This window comes from Dendrobates tinctorius, unplaced genomic scaffold (assembly GCF_039654945.1).
Source record: "Dendrobates tinctorius isolate UK_male_01 unplaced genomic scaffold, ASM3965494v1 ptg000184l, whole genome shotgun sequence".
In the NCBI taxonomy this organism is placed as follows: domain Eukaryota; kingdom Metazoa; phylum Chordata; class Amphibia; order Anura; family Dendrobatidae; genus Dendrobates; species Dendrobates tinctorius.
Window position 1 is genome coordinate 17,203,941 of NW_027361851.1, and position 17,824 is coordinate 17,221,764.

The 17,824-nt window shown below is 46.1% G+C and overlaps 1 protein-coding gene across 6 annotated transcripts in view; it reads right to left on the reverse strand.

Moving 5' to 3' along the window:
- LIG1 (DNA ligase 1) overlaps nt 1-17,824 on the reverse strand; it is a 314,922-nt gene that overhangs the window by 32,349 nt on the left and 264,749 nt on the right. For 5 of the 6 annotated variants that reach the window (XM_073552127.1, XM_073552126.1, XM_073552124.1 and 2 more), the window contains one exon: nt 11,204-11,257. The exons of the other annotated variant lie outside the window; for it this stretch is intronic. In XM_073552127.1, the coding sequence (XP_073408228.1) occupies nt 11,204-11,257 (54 nt within the window). The remainder of the gene's footprint in view (nt 1-11,203; nt 11,258-17,824) is intronic. 6 annotated transcript variants of the gene reach the window in all.

The window sequence follows — 17,824 nt, forward strand, 5'->3', positions numbered from 1 at the left end:
TACTGGTACCTCTTGCTTAAAGATGTTGCAGCCTCTGTGACCTTTCAGAAAAAGGTGTGTATATACTGACAGACCATATGACACAGACTGCACACTGGTGGCCTTCCTTTCACTAAGCATGTGACTTATGAAGGGAATTGCTTGCACCAAAAAAAAGGGCTTCATGGCAAAAGGTGTAAATACCGTATATACTCGTGTATAAGCCGACCCCCTCATTTTGCCACTAAAAACTGGGAAAACTTATTGACTCGCGTATAAGCCTAGGGTTAATGGTGCTCCCCCATATGCTGCTGCACAAGGGTCAATGCTGGCCCAAGAAGATGCTCCATAAATACCCCCCATAATATGCTGCTGCACAAGGGTTAATGCTGCCCCATAAGATGCTCCATAAATAACCCCCATAATATGCTGCTGCACAAGGGTTAATGCTGCCCCATAAGATGCTCCATAAATACCCCCATAAGATGCTCCATAAATACCCCCCATATACTGCTGCACAAGGGTTAATGCTGCCCCATAAGATGCTCCATAAATACCCCCATATGCTTCCCCATAAGATGCTCCATAAATACCCCCAATAATATGCTGCTGCACAAGGGTTAATGCTGCCCCGTAAGATGCTCCATAAATACCCCCCATATGCTGCTGCACAAGGGTTAATGCTGCCCCATAAGATGCTCCATAAATACCCCCATAATATGCTGCTGCACAAGGGTTAATGCTGCCCCATAAGATGCTCCATAAATAACCCCCATAATATGCTGCTGCACAAGGGTTAATGCTGCCCCATAAGATGCTCCATAAATACCCCCATATGCTGCCCCATAAGATGCTCCATAAATACCCCCCATAATATCCTGCTGCAAAAGGGTTAATGCTGCCCCATAAGATGCTCCATAAATACCCCCCATATACTGCTGCACAAGGGTTAATGCTGCCTTATAAAGATGCTCCATAAATAACCCCCATAATATGCTGCTGCACAAGGGTTAATGCTGCCCCATAAGATGCTCCATAAATACCCCCATAAGATGCTCCATAAATACCACCCATAGTATGCTGCTGCAAAAGGGTTAATGCTGCCCCATAAGATGCTCCATAAATACCCCCCATATACTGCTGCACAAGGGTTAATGCTGCCCCATAAGATGCTCCATAAATACCCCCATATGCTTCCCCATAAGATGCTCCATAAATACCCCCAATAATATGCTGCTGCACAAGGGTTAATGCTGCCCCATAAGATGCTCCATAAATACCCCCCATATGCTGCTGCACAAGGGTTAATGCCCCATAAGATGCTCCGGTGGCTCAGTGGATAGCATTGCCCCCTTGCAGCCGCTGGAGTCCTGGGTTCGAATCCCACCAAGGGCAACATCTGCAAGGAGTTTGTATGTTCTTCCAGTGTTTGCGTGGGTTTCCTCCCACATTCCAAAGACATACTGATAGGGAATTTAGATTGTGAGCCCCATCGGGGACAGTGATAACAATGTGTGCAAATTGGAAAGCGCTGTGGAATGTTAGCGCTATATAAAAAATAAAGATTATTATTATTTATTTATTAATATCCCCCATATGCTGCCCCATAAGATGCTCCTGCACAAGGGTTAATGCTGCCCCTTAAGATGGCCCATAAATACCCCTTATTTGCTGCTGCAATAAAAAAAAAAAAAAGACACTCACCTCTCCGTCCTGAGCCCCCGGCATCGGCGATAGTTACCGGTCCACGTTCCATCGCCGTCCACCGCTGTGTCTCCCGGTTCTCTGCAGTCACGTTCGTCAGAGGGCGCGCACTGACTACGTTATCGCGCCCTCTGCTGTCACAGCAGCAGGACCCGGAGACACAGTGGTGCACGGCAAAGGAACGGGGACAGGTGACTATTGCTCTGCCCGTCATACTCACCCCCTCCTGACACACCATCTTCTCTGCAGCCCCTGCTTCTCCATCAGTCATCTGCTTCCTGCTCCATAAATACCCCCCGCATATTCATGAGTTTAATGAGAAGTACCACGTGACCGCCGAAAGCAGGAAGCAGACGACTGAGGGTGAAGCAGGGGCTGCAGAGACATGCCAGGAGGGGGTGAGTATGGTCTCTGACACCCCCGCTCACCCCTGGTATATGACTCACGTATAAGCCGAGAGGGGGACTTTCAGCCCCCAAAAATGGGCTGAAAATCTCGGCTTATTCACAAGTATATAGGGTATCACTGATTGGGTGGATCAAGGAAATGCTGTAGATATAGTATATCTTGACTTCAGCAAAGCATTTGACAAAGTCTCTCATACAATCCTTATTGAAAAAATGACTAAGTATGGAATGGACAAGGCAACTGTTAGGTGGATTCATAACTGGCTTAGTGATCGGACCCAAAGAGTGGTCGTAAATGGCTGTACATCCAGTTGGAAGAATGTCTCAAGTGGGGTACCACAGGGCTCTGTCCTGGGCCCTGTATTGTTCAACATCTTTATCAACGATTTAGATGAAGGAATTGAGGGTAAACTGATTAAATTTGCTGATGACACAAAGCTAGGAGGGATAGCTAATACTAGAGAAGAGAGAGAGAGGATTCAAAAAGATTTAAATAAACTGGAGAAGTGGGCAGCAACTAACAGAATGGTTTTTAACAGGGAGAAATGCAAAGTACTACATCTGGGCAATAAAAATGAAAAAAGCATATATAGAATGGGAGGAATAGGGCTAAGTGACAGCACATGTGAAAAAGACTTGGGTATACTAATAGATCACAGACTGAATATGAGTCAACAGTGTGATGCAGCAGCAAAAAAGGCAAATGCAATTCTAGGATGTATTAACAGAAGCATACAGTCTAGATCACGTGAAGTCATTATTTCCCTCTACTCCTCTTTGGTCAGACCTCATCTGGAATATTGTGTCCAGTTTTGGACACCACATTTTAAAAAAGACATCAACAAACTGGAGCAAGTTCAGAAAAGAGCGACCAGAATGGTGACCGGTCTGCAAACCCTGTCTTATGAGGAAAGGTTGCAGGATTTGGGAATGTTTAGTTTGCAAAAGAGAAGACTGAGAGGAGACTTAATAGCTGTCTACAAATATCTAAAGGGCTGTCACATTGTAGAAGGATCAACTTTATTCTCATTTGCACAAGGAAAGACTAGAAGCAATGGGATGAAACTGAATGGGAAGAGACACAGATTAGATATTAGAAAAAACTTTTTGACAGTTAGAGTGATCAATGAGTGGAACAGGCTGCCACGAGAAGTGGTGAGTTCTCCTTCAATGGAAGTCTTCAAACAGAGGCTGGACAGACATCTGACTGGGATGATTTAGCGAATCCTGCTTTGAGCAGGGGGTTGGACCAGATGGCCCAGGAGGTCCCTTCCAACTCTACGATTCTATGATTCTATGACATATGCACGTGGCAATTTTTGTTATTTGATCCCATAAATTAAATTTATGCCAATATTTTTCTTTGTTACATTACCAACTTAGTGTGAAATATAAGATTAACAAAAGGGGAGTATATTTAGCATATGTGAACATATACAGGTGCTTCTCACAAAATTTAAAATATCAAAAAGTTAATTTATTTCAGTTCTTCAATACAAAAAGTGAAACTCATTATATAGAGTCAACAGAGTGATCTATTTCAAGTGCTTATTTCTGTTAATGATGATGATTATGGCTTGCAGCCAATGAAAACACAAAAGTCATTATCTCAGTAAATTAGAATACTTTACAATACCAGCTTGAAAAATTATTTTAAAATCCGAAATGTTGGCCGATGGAAATGTATGTTCAGTAAATGTACTCAGTACTTCTCCTGCTGTCACTTTTATTAGCAGCAGCAGGAGTAGGCTGATGCGAGTAGTAGTCCCATCAGCCGCCGCCGCCTGCTGTCTCTTTTATTACTTAAATGTAACGAACGCCGGCAGAGCAGAAGAGACTAATGAGAGCCGTGTTTAGCACCCGGCACCAGGGAACAGCACTTACTGTAACGCTTCTTCCCCGGCGCTGATGCGTGTCACATGGATGACATCAATGTGTGTTATGTGTATGCACGTGCGCAGGACGTTTTATGGCCCGTTCTGACGTTAAAAAAACGGACATGTTAGCGTGTTTTGCCCACGGAAACATGGTCTGTGGAAACACACTCATGTGTACAGACCCATTCACTTGAATAGGCAAATAGCGTTCCGTATTACTGTGCAGCCACATATGGGGTATTGCCACGTTCAGTAGAAATTGTGGGACAAATTTTGTTGCCATTTTTACCCACTTCTTGTGTGAAAATGTAAAATCTTTGGCTAAAACAAAATTTTGGTGATAAAAATGTAGTAATTTTTCCCTCATTGCCCAATGGTATAAAATTATGTTACACACCCATGGTGTCAATATGATCATTGCACCCCTAGATGAATTCATTGAGAGGTGTAGTTCATAAAATGGGGTCACTTATGGGAGGTTCTGCTGTTTTGGGATCTCATGGGCTCTCGCAGTGGGTCATGGCACCTGAAAACCATAACGGTAAAATCTGGCGGTCCTTCCCTTCTGAGCTCCGGGATGCGGCCAAACAGTGGTTTACCCCCACACATGGGGTACTCAGACAAATTGCACAGCAACGTTTTGGGTCTAATTTCTCCTGTTGCCCTTGAGAAAATAAAAAAATTGGGAGCGAAAAGCTCACTTTTGTGAAAAAAATATGGCTCTACATTATAAACTTCTGTGAAGCACTTGGGGGTTCAAAGTGCTCACCACACATCTAGATAAGTTCCTTAGGGGATTTAGTTTCCAAAATAGTGTCACTTATGGGGGGTTTCCATGTTTAGGCCCATCAGGGGCTCTCCGAATGTGACATGGCACCCAATCTTAATGCCAGCCAATTTTGCATTGTAAATTGCCTTCCGAGCTCTGCTATGCACCCAGTGGTTTACCTGCATAATCGGCGTGCCTCTGATACGGTAAGCCTCTTGAATAGTTAGGCGAATCCATCTGGCTATGGTCGACCGTGAGGCTGCAAGCCCCTTCCTGCGCCCTTCGGGGATCACAAACAACGAGTGTCTGGCGAAAAGGTGCTGTCCTTGACACGTACCTCCTGAGGGCCCTTACTAGGTCCAACATGTGGAGCGCCTTCTCCACTCTGTGTACCGGAGCTGGACAAAACGAAGGCAAAACAATGTCCTCATTAATATGGAAAGAGGACACAACCTTCGGCAGAAACGGCGGCGGTGGTCTAAGGACTACCTTATCCTTAAAAAAAAGTCAAAAACGGAGCTCTACAGGATAGGGCTGCCAATTCCGAAACCCGCCTAATGGAAGTTATGGCTACCAAAAACACAACCTTCCTGGAAAGGTATGACAATGCGACTTCCTGTAACGGCTCAAACGGAGCTTCCGGCAGGACACCCAGAACCAGATTAAGGTCCCAGGCATCTATGGGCGCTCTAAAGGGGGGCACCAAATGAGAGACCCCCTGAATGAATGCCTTGACCTGCATAATGGTAGCTATCTTTCGCTGGAAAAGAACCGACAAGGCCGATATCTGTCTCCTCAGGGAACTCGGGGCCAAACCTGCGTCTAAGCCTGACTGCAGAAAAGCCAGGATGTTGGGAACCGAGAAGGACAAAGGCGCAACCCCGTGCTCTCGACACCAGAGAAAGAAAACCTTCCAATTGTTATGATAAACCCTCGCCGAGGCAGCTTACGGGCGCTAACCATTGTAGCAACCACTTCACGCCCAAACCCCACCTGGGTCAGAATCCAAGATTCAACAGCCATGCCGTCAAACACAGGGCCCCTAAGTTCGGATGGTAGATCGGCCCCTGGGACAATAAGTCTGGCCGTACCGGTAGACGCCATGGCACTTCTGCGAGGAGATGTACTAGATCCGCGTACCAAGCTCGACGGGGCCAGTCTGGAGCCAGCAGAATCGCCGGGACCCTGTCTGTCTTGATCTTTCTGATGACCCTCGGGAGAAGTGGCAGAGGGGGAAACTGGTATGGGAGCCGAAACTGGCTCCATGGAATGACCAACACATCCACTGCGATTGCTCGCGGGTCCTGGGACCGAGCGACAAACATGCCCACTTTGGCATTCTTCATGGAGGCCATCAGGTCTACGTCTGGAGTCCCCCACCGTTGGCAAATCTGCTGGAAGACCTCGGGGTGCAGGGACCATTCCCCGGCCACGACACCCTGCCGACTCAGGAAATCTGCTGCCCAATTTTCCACGCCTGGTATGTGAACTGCTGAGATTACTGAGTGGTGCCTCTCGGCCCAACGGAGTACATGCTCTATCTCGCGCATGGCTGCCCTGCTGCGCGTGCCTCCCTGGTGATTCACGTACGCCACCGCCGTGGCATTGTCTGACTGGACCCGGACTGGGCGTCCTGCTAGCCAGTGCTGAAAATGCTGCAACACCAACCGCACTGCTCGAATCTCCAACAAGTTGATTGGAAGACGAGCCTCCTGGGGCGACCACTGCCCCTGTACCGTGTGATGGCGAAATACTGCTCCCCGAGAAGACTCACGTCGGTTGTGATCACCAACCACTGATCTGGAGGAAAGGGTTTCCCCTGAAGGAGAGAGGAGTCGCGCGTCCACCATTGAAGTGCTCGTCGGACCTGAAAGGACAACCTGCACTGATGATCTGGGGAGAACGGACTCCTGTCCCACGCTGCCAAGAGAGCGCGCTGCAGGGGACGAAGATGAAATTGAGCAAACGGAATTGCTTCTATTGCCACTACCATCCTCCCTAGAACCCTATTCCCAAATCGAATCGTGTGAGGGCCTGGATGCTGAAGACTCCGAACTCCCTGCCGGAGCGCCCGAGCCTTGTCTTGAGGGAGAATTACCAACCCTCGGGAGGTGTCGAAAATCATCCCTAGGAATGGAATCCTCTGAGCCGGGTTAAGAGATGACTTTTTCCCATTGACCAACCATCCTAGGCGAGATAGGGTATCCAGCGTGATGCTGACATTCTCCTTGCATGCTTGAAAGGACGGCCCCTTTACTAAGAGGTCGTCTAAGTACGGCAAAACCACTATGCCCCGAGAATGAAGAATGGCCATGACGACCGCCATTACCTTCGTGAATACCCTGGGAGCCGTGGCTAACCTGAATGGCAGAGCAACAAATTGAAAATGCTGGCCATTGATTGCAAACCGAAGGAACTTTTGATGCAGGGGAAAAATAGGGATGTGCAGGTAGGCATCCTGGACATCGATTGAGGCCAACTATTCTCCCTGCTCCATGGCCGATATCACTGACCTGAGGGATTCCATCCGAAAGTGCCTGATGAACCTGTTTAGGAGCTTTAGGTCCAGAACCGGTCTTACTGTTCCGTCCTTCTTGGGGACCGCGAACAGGTTGGAATAAAATCCTTGAGCCTTTTCGCCCTCTGGTACCGGGACAATGACCCCGTTGCACTGAAGAATCCTGATGGCTCCTATCAACGCCTCTGCCCGGGATTCCGATTTGGGAAGCCGGGAAAGAAAAAAATCGTCTCGGAGGATGTCCGATAAACTCTATTTTGTACCCGGATGACACTAATTCCGCCACCCATGCGTCGTGTGCCACCTTGACCCAGACGTGGCGGAACCTGAGCAGACGACCGCCTACTCTGCTGTCTTCGGGTACCTGATGCCTCGAGTCATTTTGCTGAGGGCCTCTGGGACCTGGCCCCCCTTGACCTGGGTGGTCGGCCCCACATCCTCCCAAGCGGGTTGGCTTTATACGTGAACTGGCGCTCTCTGTCTTGGTTGTAGCGAGCTGGGGCGGTAGAACTGGCCGCTGTTGCCCATCCGGGGGTGCGAAATGCTCGGAAGCGCGCCTGCGGTTGACGAAAAGGCAGTCTACTCTTCTGCTGTGGTAGAAAGCTGCTCTTTCCCCCTGTCGCATCCGAAATGAGTTTGTCTAATTTCTCTCCAAATAGTCTGTTACCCTGATATGGCAGGGATGTTAACGATTTCTTAGAAATCGAATCAGCCCGCCATAGCCTTAGCCACAAGGCTCTCCTAATGGCAATAGCGTTTGCCGCCGCTAGTGCCGCGCAATTAGCCGCATCCAAGGATGCATTAGATAGTCACACGCCATCGCGATCTGATTTGCCATCTCAGATACCTCTATCGGCAAGTCTCTATCTTGCAGGACTTTATTCAATGACTCTGACCATGAAATCATGGCCTTGGCCACCCATGTTGCCACGAATGAAGGCAAAAGCACTGATGCCGATGCCTCATACACTGAGCGGGCTAAACCTTCTATGAGCCGATCCGTGGGGTCCTTAATAGAAGAACCACTAGGCACTGACAACAACGATCTTGAGGCCAGGTATGACACTGGGGGATCCACAATTGGAGATTCCGCCCATCTCTTACAGAGCTCTGGTGCAAACGGGTATCTCGTCTCTAGCGTTTTTGTCCCGAAAAACGCTTGTCTGGACGTTCCCTATGCCGTTGCACCATGTCCTCGAATTCTGGATGAGTGCTAAACACCATATGTGGTCGCCTGGCCTTTTTAAAAGATATTTTATGCCCTGCGGTTAGGGAGACATCCTCCTCAATACCTAGAGTCTGATTGACAGCCTCAATGAGACTGTCTACCGTCTCCCAACACCCCAGGTATCCAGGTCCAAGGATTCCTGCATGTCCTCATCCGAACTCTTCTCGCTCCCAGACAATGGTGACGGTGAGTGATACGCCGCACTCACGGATGCCGAAGCACCGGAGGGGCCCGGAGACGCCATATGGGATCTCTCCCTGTACGTCTGCTTAGAGAGTGCGGCCCTTGCAGGCCGGCGGCTCTTGTGAGGTGGATGAACCCTCCCAAACAGGCGAGCCGTCGTCTCTACCCCTATCCGGGGCCTGAAGGGTCTCAATCGCCTTCGTAAGCGAAACCATAGACCGAGAAAGTGATAACGCCCATTCCAGGGGGTCCGAACCCCTGGGCTCCGTTGGAGGGGAGGGCTCCTGGGCGCGTTCGGAACTACAGGCTTCACATAACTTAATCTGCGCTCGTGGGAACACAACCCCACAGGAAACGCATGCGATATAAAAGGACGTGTGCTTTTTCACTTTCCCAGACATAATGCAGAAAAAAAGGACAATTTTCTCTCTCTCTCTCTTTTCCCTCTTTTTTTTTTTTTTCTTTTCTTTAAGGCATAAGGGGGAATGAGGAGAAGGAGGATAACCTGCCCTAGTGTGGCTCCGGGACGGGGTCGCACTTACCCGGCTCCTGTTGTCTCCCCGCGCTCCTGATCCTCGCTCTGTCTTGGTTGCAGCTGTTCCTTCCTCTCTGGGTAGGCTGCGATGCTCTCCTGATCGCGGCCTACCCTGTTCTGAAGCCGGGGCCTCGATTTAATCCAGCGCCCGCCCCGGACCTGGGGGCGGCGCCGGATCTGACGTCACGCCGGGGGGCGGGCCTTCCCCCCGCGGCCTAGGCCGAAGCCGCAGGCTAAATTTGACACTGCCCACCCGAGCATGGGCGCGCTATCCTGGCGCTCCCCCGGTACCGCCCTGAGGCGCCCTCCTTCCCCAGCTGGGGAACCTTGGCAAAACCACTATGCCCCGCGCGGGGCCTCCACGTACCCTGGCTACAGGTATAGGAGGGAGGAAGGAGAAAGGAAGCGGGGAGGAAAGAGGAAGGAGGGAGATGGCTGCTGATCACAGCCCCATGGTAACTCTGCGGCTCCAGCACCTGAGTTGCTGGGGCATACGGATTGCTGACCTCTCTTCCCTAAGCCGGCGCTAGCCTGGAGCCACTCGCTGCCCAGGGGCCCTCCCAGCCCAACCATACCTCCTTGCCATGAGGTAATCCATCTTCGGACGGTGCAGGCACCCTAGCTCCGTCCGCCTTGTCTGGGCGAGGAGAGGGACCGTCCGCCGCCATGCAGCACCGCCGTCATGCGTTGGTGGAGCAGTGGGGGCGCACAGACTAGTCTTGTGCCTCTGTGCAAGCCCATGGTTTCACTACCTAGGGGTGGACAGGGCTAAGTCTGGCATAATGTCCCACGTCGCGGGAGAGGAAAAGTGGAGGGACACTCGCACGTGGTCGCCTGTTGCTGGTTTGGGGAAATCGGATCCTTTCAATAGGATGCGTTGCCCCTGTCATATCTTCTTAAAAAAGAAAAAAGAAAAATAGATGTCTGGGGAAAAGTCCCAGAGATGTCCCTCGGTGCAGAAAGGATACGCGGAGGCGATACTCGCGCGTGCTCGTCCGTTGATGTTTTGGGGAGATCGGACCCTTTCAATAGGGTCCGTCGCCCCTGTCTCCTCTTCACAACGAGAAAATATAAAAAAAAAAAAAAAAAAAAAACAGTCTGGAGAGATCCAGACTGCGTGTGCCTCCATCAGACACTAAGCAAAAAACTGGTTTCCGCCCGCTATCGGGGCGAGGGTGTATGCGGCGGAGGAGGAGCTAACTTGTTTTTTGTATACTTAGTGTCAGCCTCCAGACGGCAGTAGCACACACCCACAGTCTCTGTGTCCCCCAATGAGACGAAGGAGAAAGTTAAATGTTCATTTTTTTTTTTTTTAAAACATTCCAAAAATTCCTGTGAAGCACCTGAAGGGTTAATAAACTTCTTGAATCTAGTTTTGAGCACCTTCAGGGGTGTAGTTTTTAGAATGGTGTCACTTTTGGGAATTTTCTATCATATAGACCCCTCAAAGTGAATTCAAATGTGATGTGGTCCCTAAAAAAAAAATGAGAAATCACTGTTTACCTTTTAACCCTTATAACTTCCTAACAAAAAAAAATTTTGGTTCCAAAATTGTGCTGATGTAAAGTAAACATGTGTGAAATGTTAATTATTAAGTATTTTGTGTGACATATCTGTGATTTAAGGGCATTAAAATTCAAAGTTGGAAAATTGCTAAATTTTCGTCAAATTTCTGTTTTTTTTTTCCCACTAGTAAACGCAAGTCATACCAAAGAAATTTTACCACTATCATAAAGTACAATATGCCACAAGAAAATGTCAGAATCACCGGGATCCATGGAAGCGTTCCAGAGTTATTACCTCATAAAGGGACAGTGGTCAGAATTGTAAAAATTGGCCCGAGAGTTAACGTGCAAACCACCCTTGGGGGTAAAGGGGATAAGATTGTTACATCCAATAGGTGGCGCTAGAGTTCAAGTCCTCTTTCTCTCTGAAGAGACACTTTGCATATAGGATGATTATGCATACAAAATGGTCTATTATCAGACCACACTGAAAGTTACCTTTAGAAAACAGTGATGCTTTTCCAAGTCTTCATCTGTAAAGCCTGTTCCAATCTGGAAAAAAAAAAGTTTTACATGTAGCTAAAAAATGCGTACAAATTTGTGTGTGCTATCTGTTCTTTCTATACCTTTCAGGGACTGGATGGAGTGAAGACCTAGGCTACAGCTAAGTGAATCAATAACACCTGATAAGAGGATATCATAGCTAGAAAACGGAAAGGCCCTCGAAGTGCCAAAGTCCTATTTACAGATAAAAAAGTATGTTCATTTGCTTTTCTGCTATAGGTTCCACCAAGTGTTCCCAAATCTCCAGTCCAACAGATTACATTACTGTAGCACCGGTGTTAATTCCATCAAATGTGCAATACTGAAATAGTCCTGAAAATGGTGGCTCTTGAGGACTGGAGATGGGGAGCACTAGGTTCTTACCTATATGTGCAGGCACTACAGTCCATACTGCTTAGTTAATAGTAATTGTTCAGAAAACAGACTGTGCTACTATCCATCACACAAAATTCATTCCAGTCTGGAGATTGGCATCTTCTCTAGATGGCCACATACCCAACAGAAATTAAAATCTGTTTACATGCAGCTTTTCAAAAGCTGAGCCGGTGAGGGAAGGCTGGTCAAAATAATAATAATAATAATAATCTTTATTTTTATATAGCGCTAACATATTCCGCAGCGCTTTACAGTTTTGCACACATTATCATCACTGTCCCCGATGGGGCTCACAATCTAAATTCCCTATCAGTATGTCTTTAGAATGTGGGAGGAAACCGGAGTACCCGGAGGAAACCCACGCAAACACAGGGAGAACATACAAACTCCTTGCAGATGTTGTCCTTGGTGGGATTCGAATCCAGGACCCCAGCGCTGCAAGGCTGCAGCGCTAACCACTGGGCCACCGTGCCGCCCGTAAGCTGTGTGTAATAGGTAGGTGCCTCCACCAGCCAAATTCTGACTGCTGGTGTGTCTGCATGATGTGTCTAACCCCTTCCCATTGGAGTAAATTGTCATTCTTGTACTTTCGATTCTCTCTTCTCTCCTTTACTAAGAGCCATGACGTTTGTATTTTTCGGTTAAGCAGTCTCGTATGAGGACGTTATCTTTTGCAGGGACAGTTGCAATTTTGAATTACACTATTCACTTTACCATATAAAAGTACTGGAAAACAGAACTAAAGTGGAGTGAAATTGGGAAAAAGGCCCAACTCCTCCATTGTATTTTTTTTTTTTCATGCCTTTTAAAGTGCATTTAATATGACTAGTGACAGAATGTTGCAGGACAGTATAACTACAGCAACACCAATCTTACGGTTTTTTTTGGGTTTTTTTTTTTAAACAGGTTCATTTTTATTGAACAAGCTTTTTTATAATTTACAACACAAACATTTACAAGAACAAAAAAGGTGAATGAAAAACAAAATATATCCCTGCCTTTTACATATATCATCATAACTTATTAATAAAAAGTTATGCCATTACAGCAATTTTCCAGGGGATTTCTAACAATTATCAGGTCTTAAGAATTCTGAGAGCATCCGAGGGATAAGAATGAGCAGTCAGTATCACCCGAGGTCTAAGAAAATTAAATCAGAATGAATTACATTCAATTAAATTCCATTATGATGAGTGAGAGCCGTTCCATCGCACTATCCAGAAGTAATACTGGTGTCGGAAGACCTGGCACATTAATCCATTATTTCCAAATCTTATAAAACTTATGTAATGCGTTTCTCTTCAGATACACTCCTCGTATTGTTATTCATGTTATTACTGAGCTCTCGGATAATTGGGACATCAGGATCCAGTCAGTAAGAGGCTAATAATTTCATAGCTTGATATATTATAAGTGAAATACCCAGGCTTAATGGAGAATCTGAATAAGTCCCCTCTTCCTGCAGACCCAAGGCACACGTTAACGGATTTGGTTGTATTTGGATGCCACAAACCTGCTTCACAAGGTCCAATATATCCTTTCCAATAATTTTCAATGTTCCCAAACTCCTATGTCATATGCATAAGATGTGCATCTTCATGCCCACATTTCGGACACACCGCCTCCTGTCTAACCCCAATATTGTACAACAGTCTAGGCGTTCTATAGAATCTATGTAAAAGAAAAAAAAATGGGATAGCCTCTGTCCCACAGACACAGCCAGCCTAGAAGTTTGTTCCAGAACATCCACCCATTGGTTCTCTGCTAGGGGGCCTAAATCTTTCTCACACTTGGACCTAACTTGTAGAGAAAATTTATCCAAGTATGGTGATAGATGTTTCCTATATAACATCAAGATACCTCTGGAAGATTCAGACTTAAGCAGATAAGTGAGACAATTTTGCTCAAATTTAATACTGACCAAATTTGTTTGATTTCCAAAAGCATGTCTCAATTGTAATTATTGGTAAAAAGCTTTACCGAGATTCCAATTGCAGTTTGAATTTGATCAAAACTTTTAAATATTTTATATTGAAATAACAGCTATCAGACTTAATTCCTTTATCCTCCCATGTTTTGAAGCCCGTAGGCTTCTGTATCTCCACTAAACCCGAGTTATGTCAAAGAGGATAATATTCTGTATATCCTGATATGCCCAATAATTTTTTACCCTCTATCCCATACCTTGAAAATCATAGCAATTGTTATTTGCTTCATTCTGTTGATTTGTAGACTTCCTACATTCAGAGATCCCACTGGGTTTGTGAATCTTGTGCCCTCTTTCACCAATTATCTCCCCATATCTTATGCCTCTTCTGTCAAGTGTTAAGGCCCCGTCTCACATAGCGAGATCGCTGATGCGTCAACGATTTTGTGACGCAACAGCGATCTAGTCAGCGATATCGCTACATGTGACACATAGCGGCGATCGCCCCCCCGCTGGATGTCGCTGATTGTGCTCGAATGTCCTGGGCCATTTTTTCATCATCGGCATCCCGCAGGTCAGCGTGCATCGCTTTGTTTGACGCCGATGATCGACCTCATTGGCGACGCAGAACTCAGGGACACAGGCTGGAATCATTCAGAATAGCTGCTGTGTGACAACGCACCAGCGATGCTTACCAGGTCGTATTGTTGTCGGGATCACTGGTGCGTCGTCGAAGAGATCTGCCTGTTTGGCAGCTTACTACCGACCATGTAGTGACGCACCAGGGATCCCTACCAGGTCGTATCGTTGTTGGGATCTCTGGTGTGTCGCTTATGTGAAACGGGACCCTTACATTTCTGATGAAATATAATACACCCAAGAATTTGGAATTGCCAAGACCCCATCCCCCTTTTCCCTCTGAATTTTCTCTAATCTAATCCTCACATCTTGTTTCTTCCAAATAAGTGCTCTGAATAAAGTATTAATCTTATTGAAAAATTGCCTATGCATCCAGATCGGAGCATTATTTAAGAGGTACAGAAACTGTGGCATCAACATCATTTTAATCAGGGCGTCTAAATTAAGGGATTAGTATTTCATTGATCTAATATTTATCGCCAGATATTTAAACTTATCTACCACTGGTATCTGTAAGTGTAGAGTTATAAACTCCGGTGGGAAAGGATCCACTGGCATCAGAGCTGTCTTTGAACAATTTATCAGGAGCTCAGACCACTTTCGATATTCCTCAATAATATTAATCACCGAAATTCTAGAGGTTTAACCTCTTCTAAATATGGAAGGTGGTCATCAGCGTACAGGGATACGCTGTTCAAAATGTTCACATCCAAATCCACCAATTTCCCCTGGGGATTCAACCATGGCCGCCAATGGCTCTATAGCGATTACAAACAGTAACAGGGACACAGGGCACCCCTGCCAGGCATCTATACAAAGATTAAAAGGCTCAGAAATGCATCCCATTAACTCAAATTCTTGCTCTTAGAGAAACATACAATAATTTAACCCAACTTATGAATCTAGATCCAAATTCCATTTTGTCCAGAACAGCCCATAAATAGTTGCATTCCACGATATCAAAGGCCTTGGCAGCATCCAGGGACAGAATTGCCCTCCCTTCCCAAGCAAAGCTGAAGACCAAGAAACAGACATCTAATATTTATGAAAGTAGATTTATGTGGGATAAATGTCGTTTGTTCTTCACACACTACTGATGCTTTAAACAGGGACAAACTCCTAGCCTGTACCATAGCAAACAATTTGACATCATATTCTTTAACCACCTCCCTACTATCCAAAGTCAAATTAACAATTTGTAAGGTGCCTGAGCCCTGACAATTGTAGCCAAGAGTTGCCCCACACTCTCACCGTCTGTGAAGAAACTCTGTTTAAAGGGAATCTGTCACCCCTTTTTTCGAATATGAGTGGCCAGCATCGACATCAGGGGCTTATCTACAGCATTCGGTAATGCTGTAGATAAGCCCCCGATGTACCCTGAAAGATAAGAAAAAATTATTTAGATTACACTCACCAGGGGCGTTCCGGGTCCAGTGGGAGTCGCAGTGCAGTGCCTCCCATCTTGCAGCAATGAGGTACTCTTCATTCCTGCCCGTCGCTGCTCCGGCGCAGGCACACTGCACTGCCCTGTTGAGGGCAGAGCAGAATACTGCAGTGCACAGGCACCGGACCTCTCCCGGCGCCTGCGCACTGCAGGACACTGCTCTGCTCTCAACAGGGCAGAGCAGTGCACCTGCGCAGGAGCAACGACTGAAAAGAATGAAGAGGATGGCATCGCTGCAGGATGGGAGGCGCCGGACCGGACGGCGACACCCATCGGACCGGACGCCGGAGTGAGTATAATCTAACTCTTTTTTCTTATCTTTCAGGTTACATCGGGGGCTTATGTACAGCATTACAGAACGCTGTAGATAAGCCCCTGATGTCAGTGCCGGCAGCTCATATTCAAAAAAAGGGGTGACAGATTCCCTTTAATACAAAAAAAGTTTATTGGATGCTAGAGATATCAGATGCTCTTATTGCAGTCAGTGCCCTCTCAAAGGCAACCTTTAACTTTTCAGTAGGGTTTGGGACCAGTTCACTTTCTGCTTCAGCAAAGCCCTGTATCAAGTTATTAATGATTTCACTAGTCTTCGTTTTCCTAGTGCAGATTTCGTCCAATATATAGTCCACGAACAAACACCTTCATGGCATGGATGGGGGCTGTATCCTCATTTATATTAAAATATTCCAGTATATTCGTATGGCGAGGACCCCCTATTAGTTGGATCTAGAAGAGGTTTAGGCACCAGGGAATTCTAAAAAGTTGATCCGGACTACCTAATGAAAGGTGAATACGGAGAAGCGAATGATCTGACACACCCCTGGAAGTGTTTGAGTCTATATATGGTAACACAATCAATACTAGGTAAGGAGTGATCGGAACTTGAGTAGAATGAAAATTGTAAAACTCATTTTTTATACAACATAAATCAATGTATCCTATTTCCTCAATCAGTTTAGCAAGGAAGGTATGCTGTGCACTCTTGGGAACTGTACCAGATTGAAGATTATCCCAATGAGGATGCAAGTATCTATTAGGGTATGCTTCCACGGTCAGGAAATGCTGCGGATTGGACAGTGCGTACAGCTGCAGCGTCCAAATGTTACAGCATAGCGGAGGGGATTCTATGAAATTCCATCTTCACTATGCGTTCAAAGACGCAGGTGGCAGACCTGCGTATACGCACATGCGGCGCGTCTTTATAGACTGCGTCAGGTTATTTATTTTGCGGAAACACTCAGCCTCAACAAGATAAATATCACAGTCTATGTATAGGTTGCGGTGATTACGCATGTGTTCAATGAACACATGCGGAATCGCCGCACGTACAAAAGCAGGCAGCACTTTGGGCGCAGCTGCGTCCTAGAGGCTGCATATACGCCACGTGGAAACATACCCTTAAAGTTTCCAACCATAAGGTTTGGGACATCAGGAAAAGTGCCAATAAAAGCAAGTATTCTTTTATGCGGTTACCATTACTACAAATAGGGCGGAGTTATATATATTGCAACCACAATTAATTTTATGTTATGGATAGTACAAAGAATGAAGATATATTTACCATCTGGATCTACCTTGGACTTAATGCAAGAAAAGTGGAACATTAGAACACTCACTCTCCTAGAATGTGTTGAGTACACTGGGTGATACTTATAAGCAATTTCTCTTCTATGAATTAAGCAAACCTCATCCTTTACCATGTGTGTTTCAGAGATGCAGAGAATAACTGGATGGAACAGCTTCAAGTACCTCCATCCCTCGAACACTGCATGCAACTATGTGCCATAGTACTGTAGTATTCTTGTGTATATACTATGAGGTCGTATCCTTAATGAACGGGAATATACAATAACATATTTAACGGATATTGAATTTAGGAAGTAAAGTGATCCATAGACAAATTAAAAGGGGGTGGGGAGAGAGAAAGAGCAATATAAAAAACAATCAAGAGCCAACATAAGTCTTCAAAAGTGTAGGGAGTTGGTAGGTAACTGTCAATAGCGTGGAATCTGAGACGTATATCCCAGTGATGTAAAATAAGGAGGTGATTTACTTTACCATATACTTCGAAACGCGTTGAAATAAACCACCTCCTTATTTTACATCACTGGGATATACGTCTCAACTTTATCAGTAGCGCGGAATCTATCCACCAACTCCATACACTTTT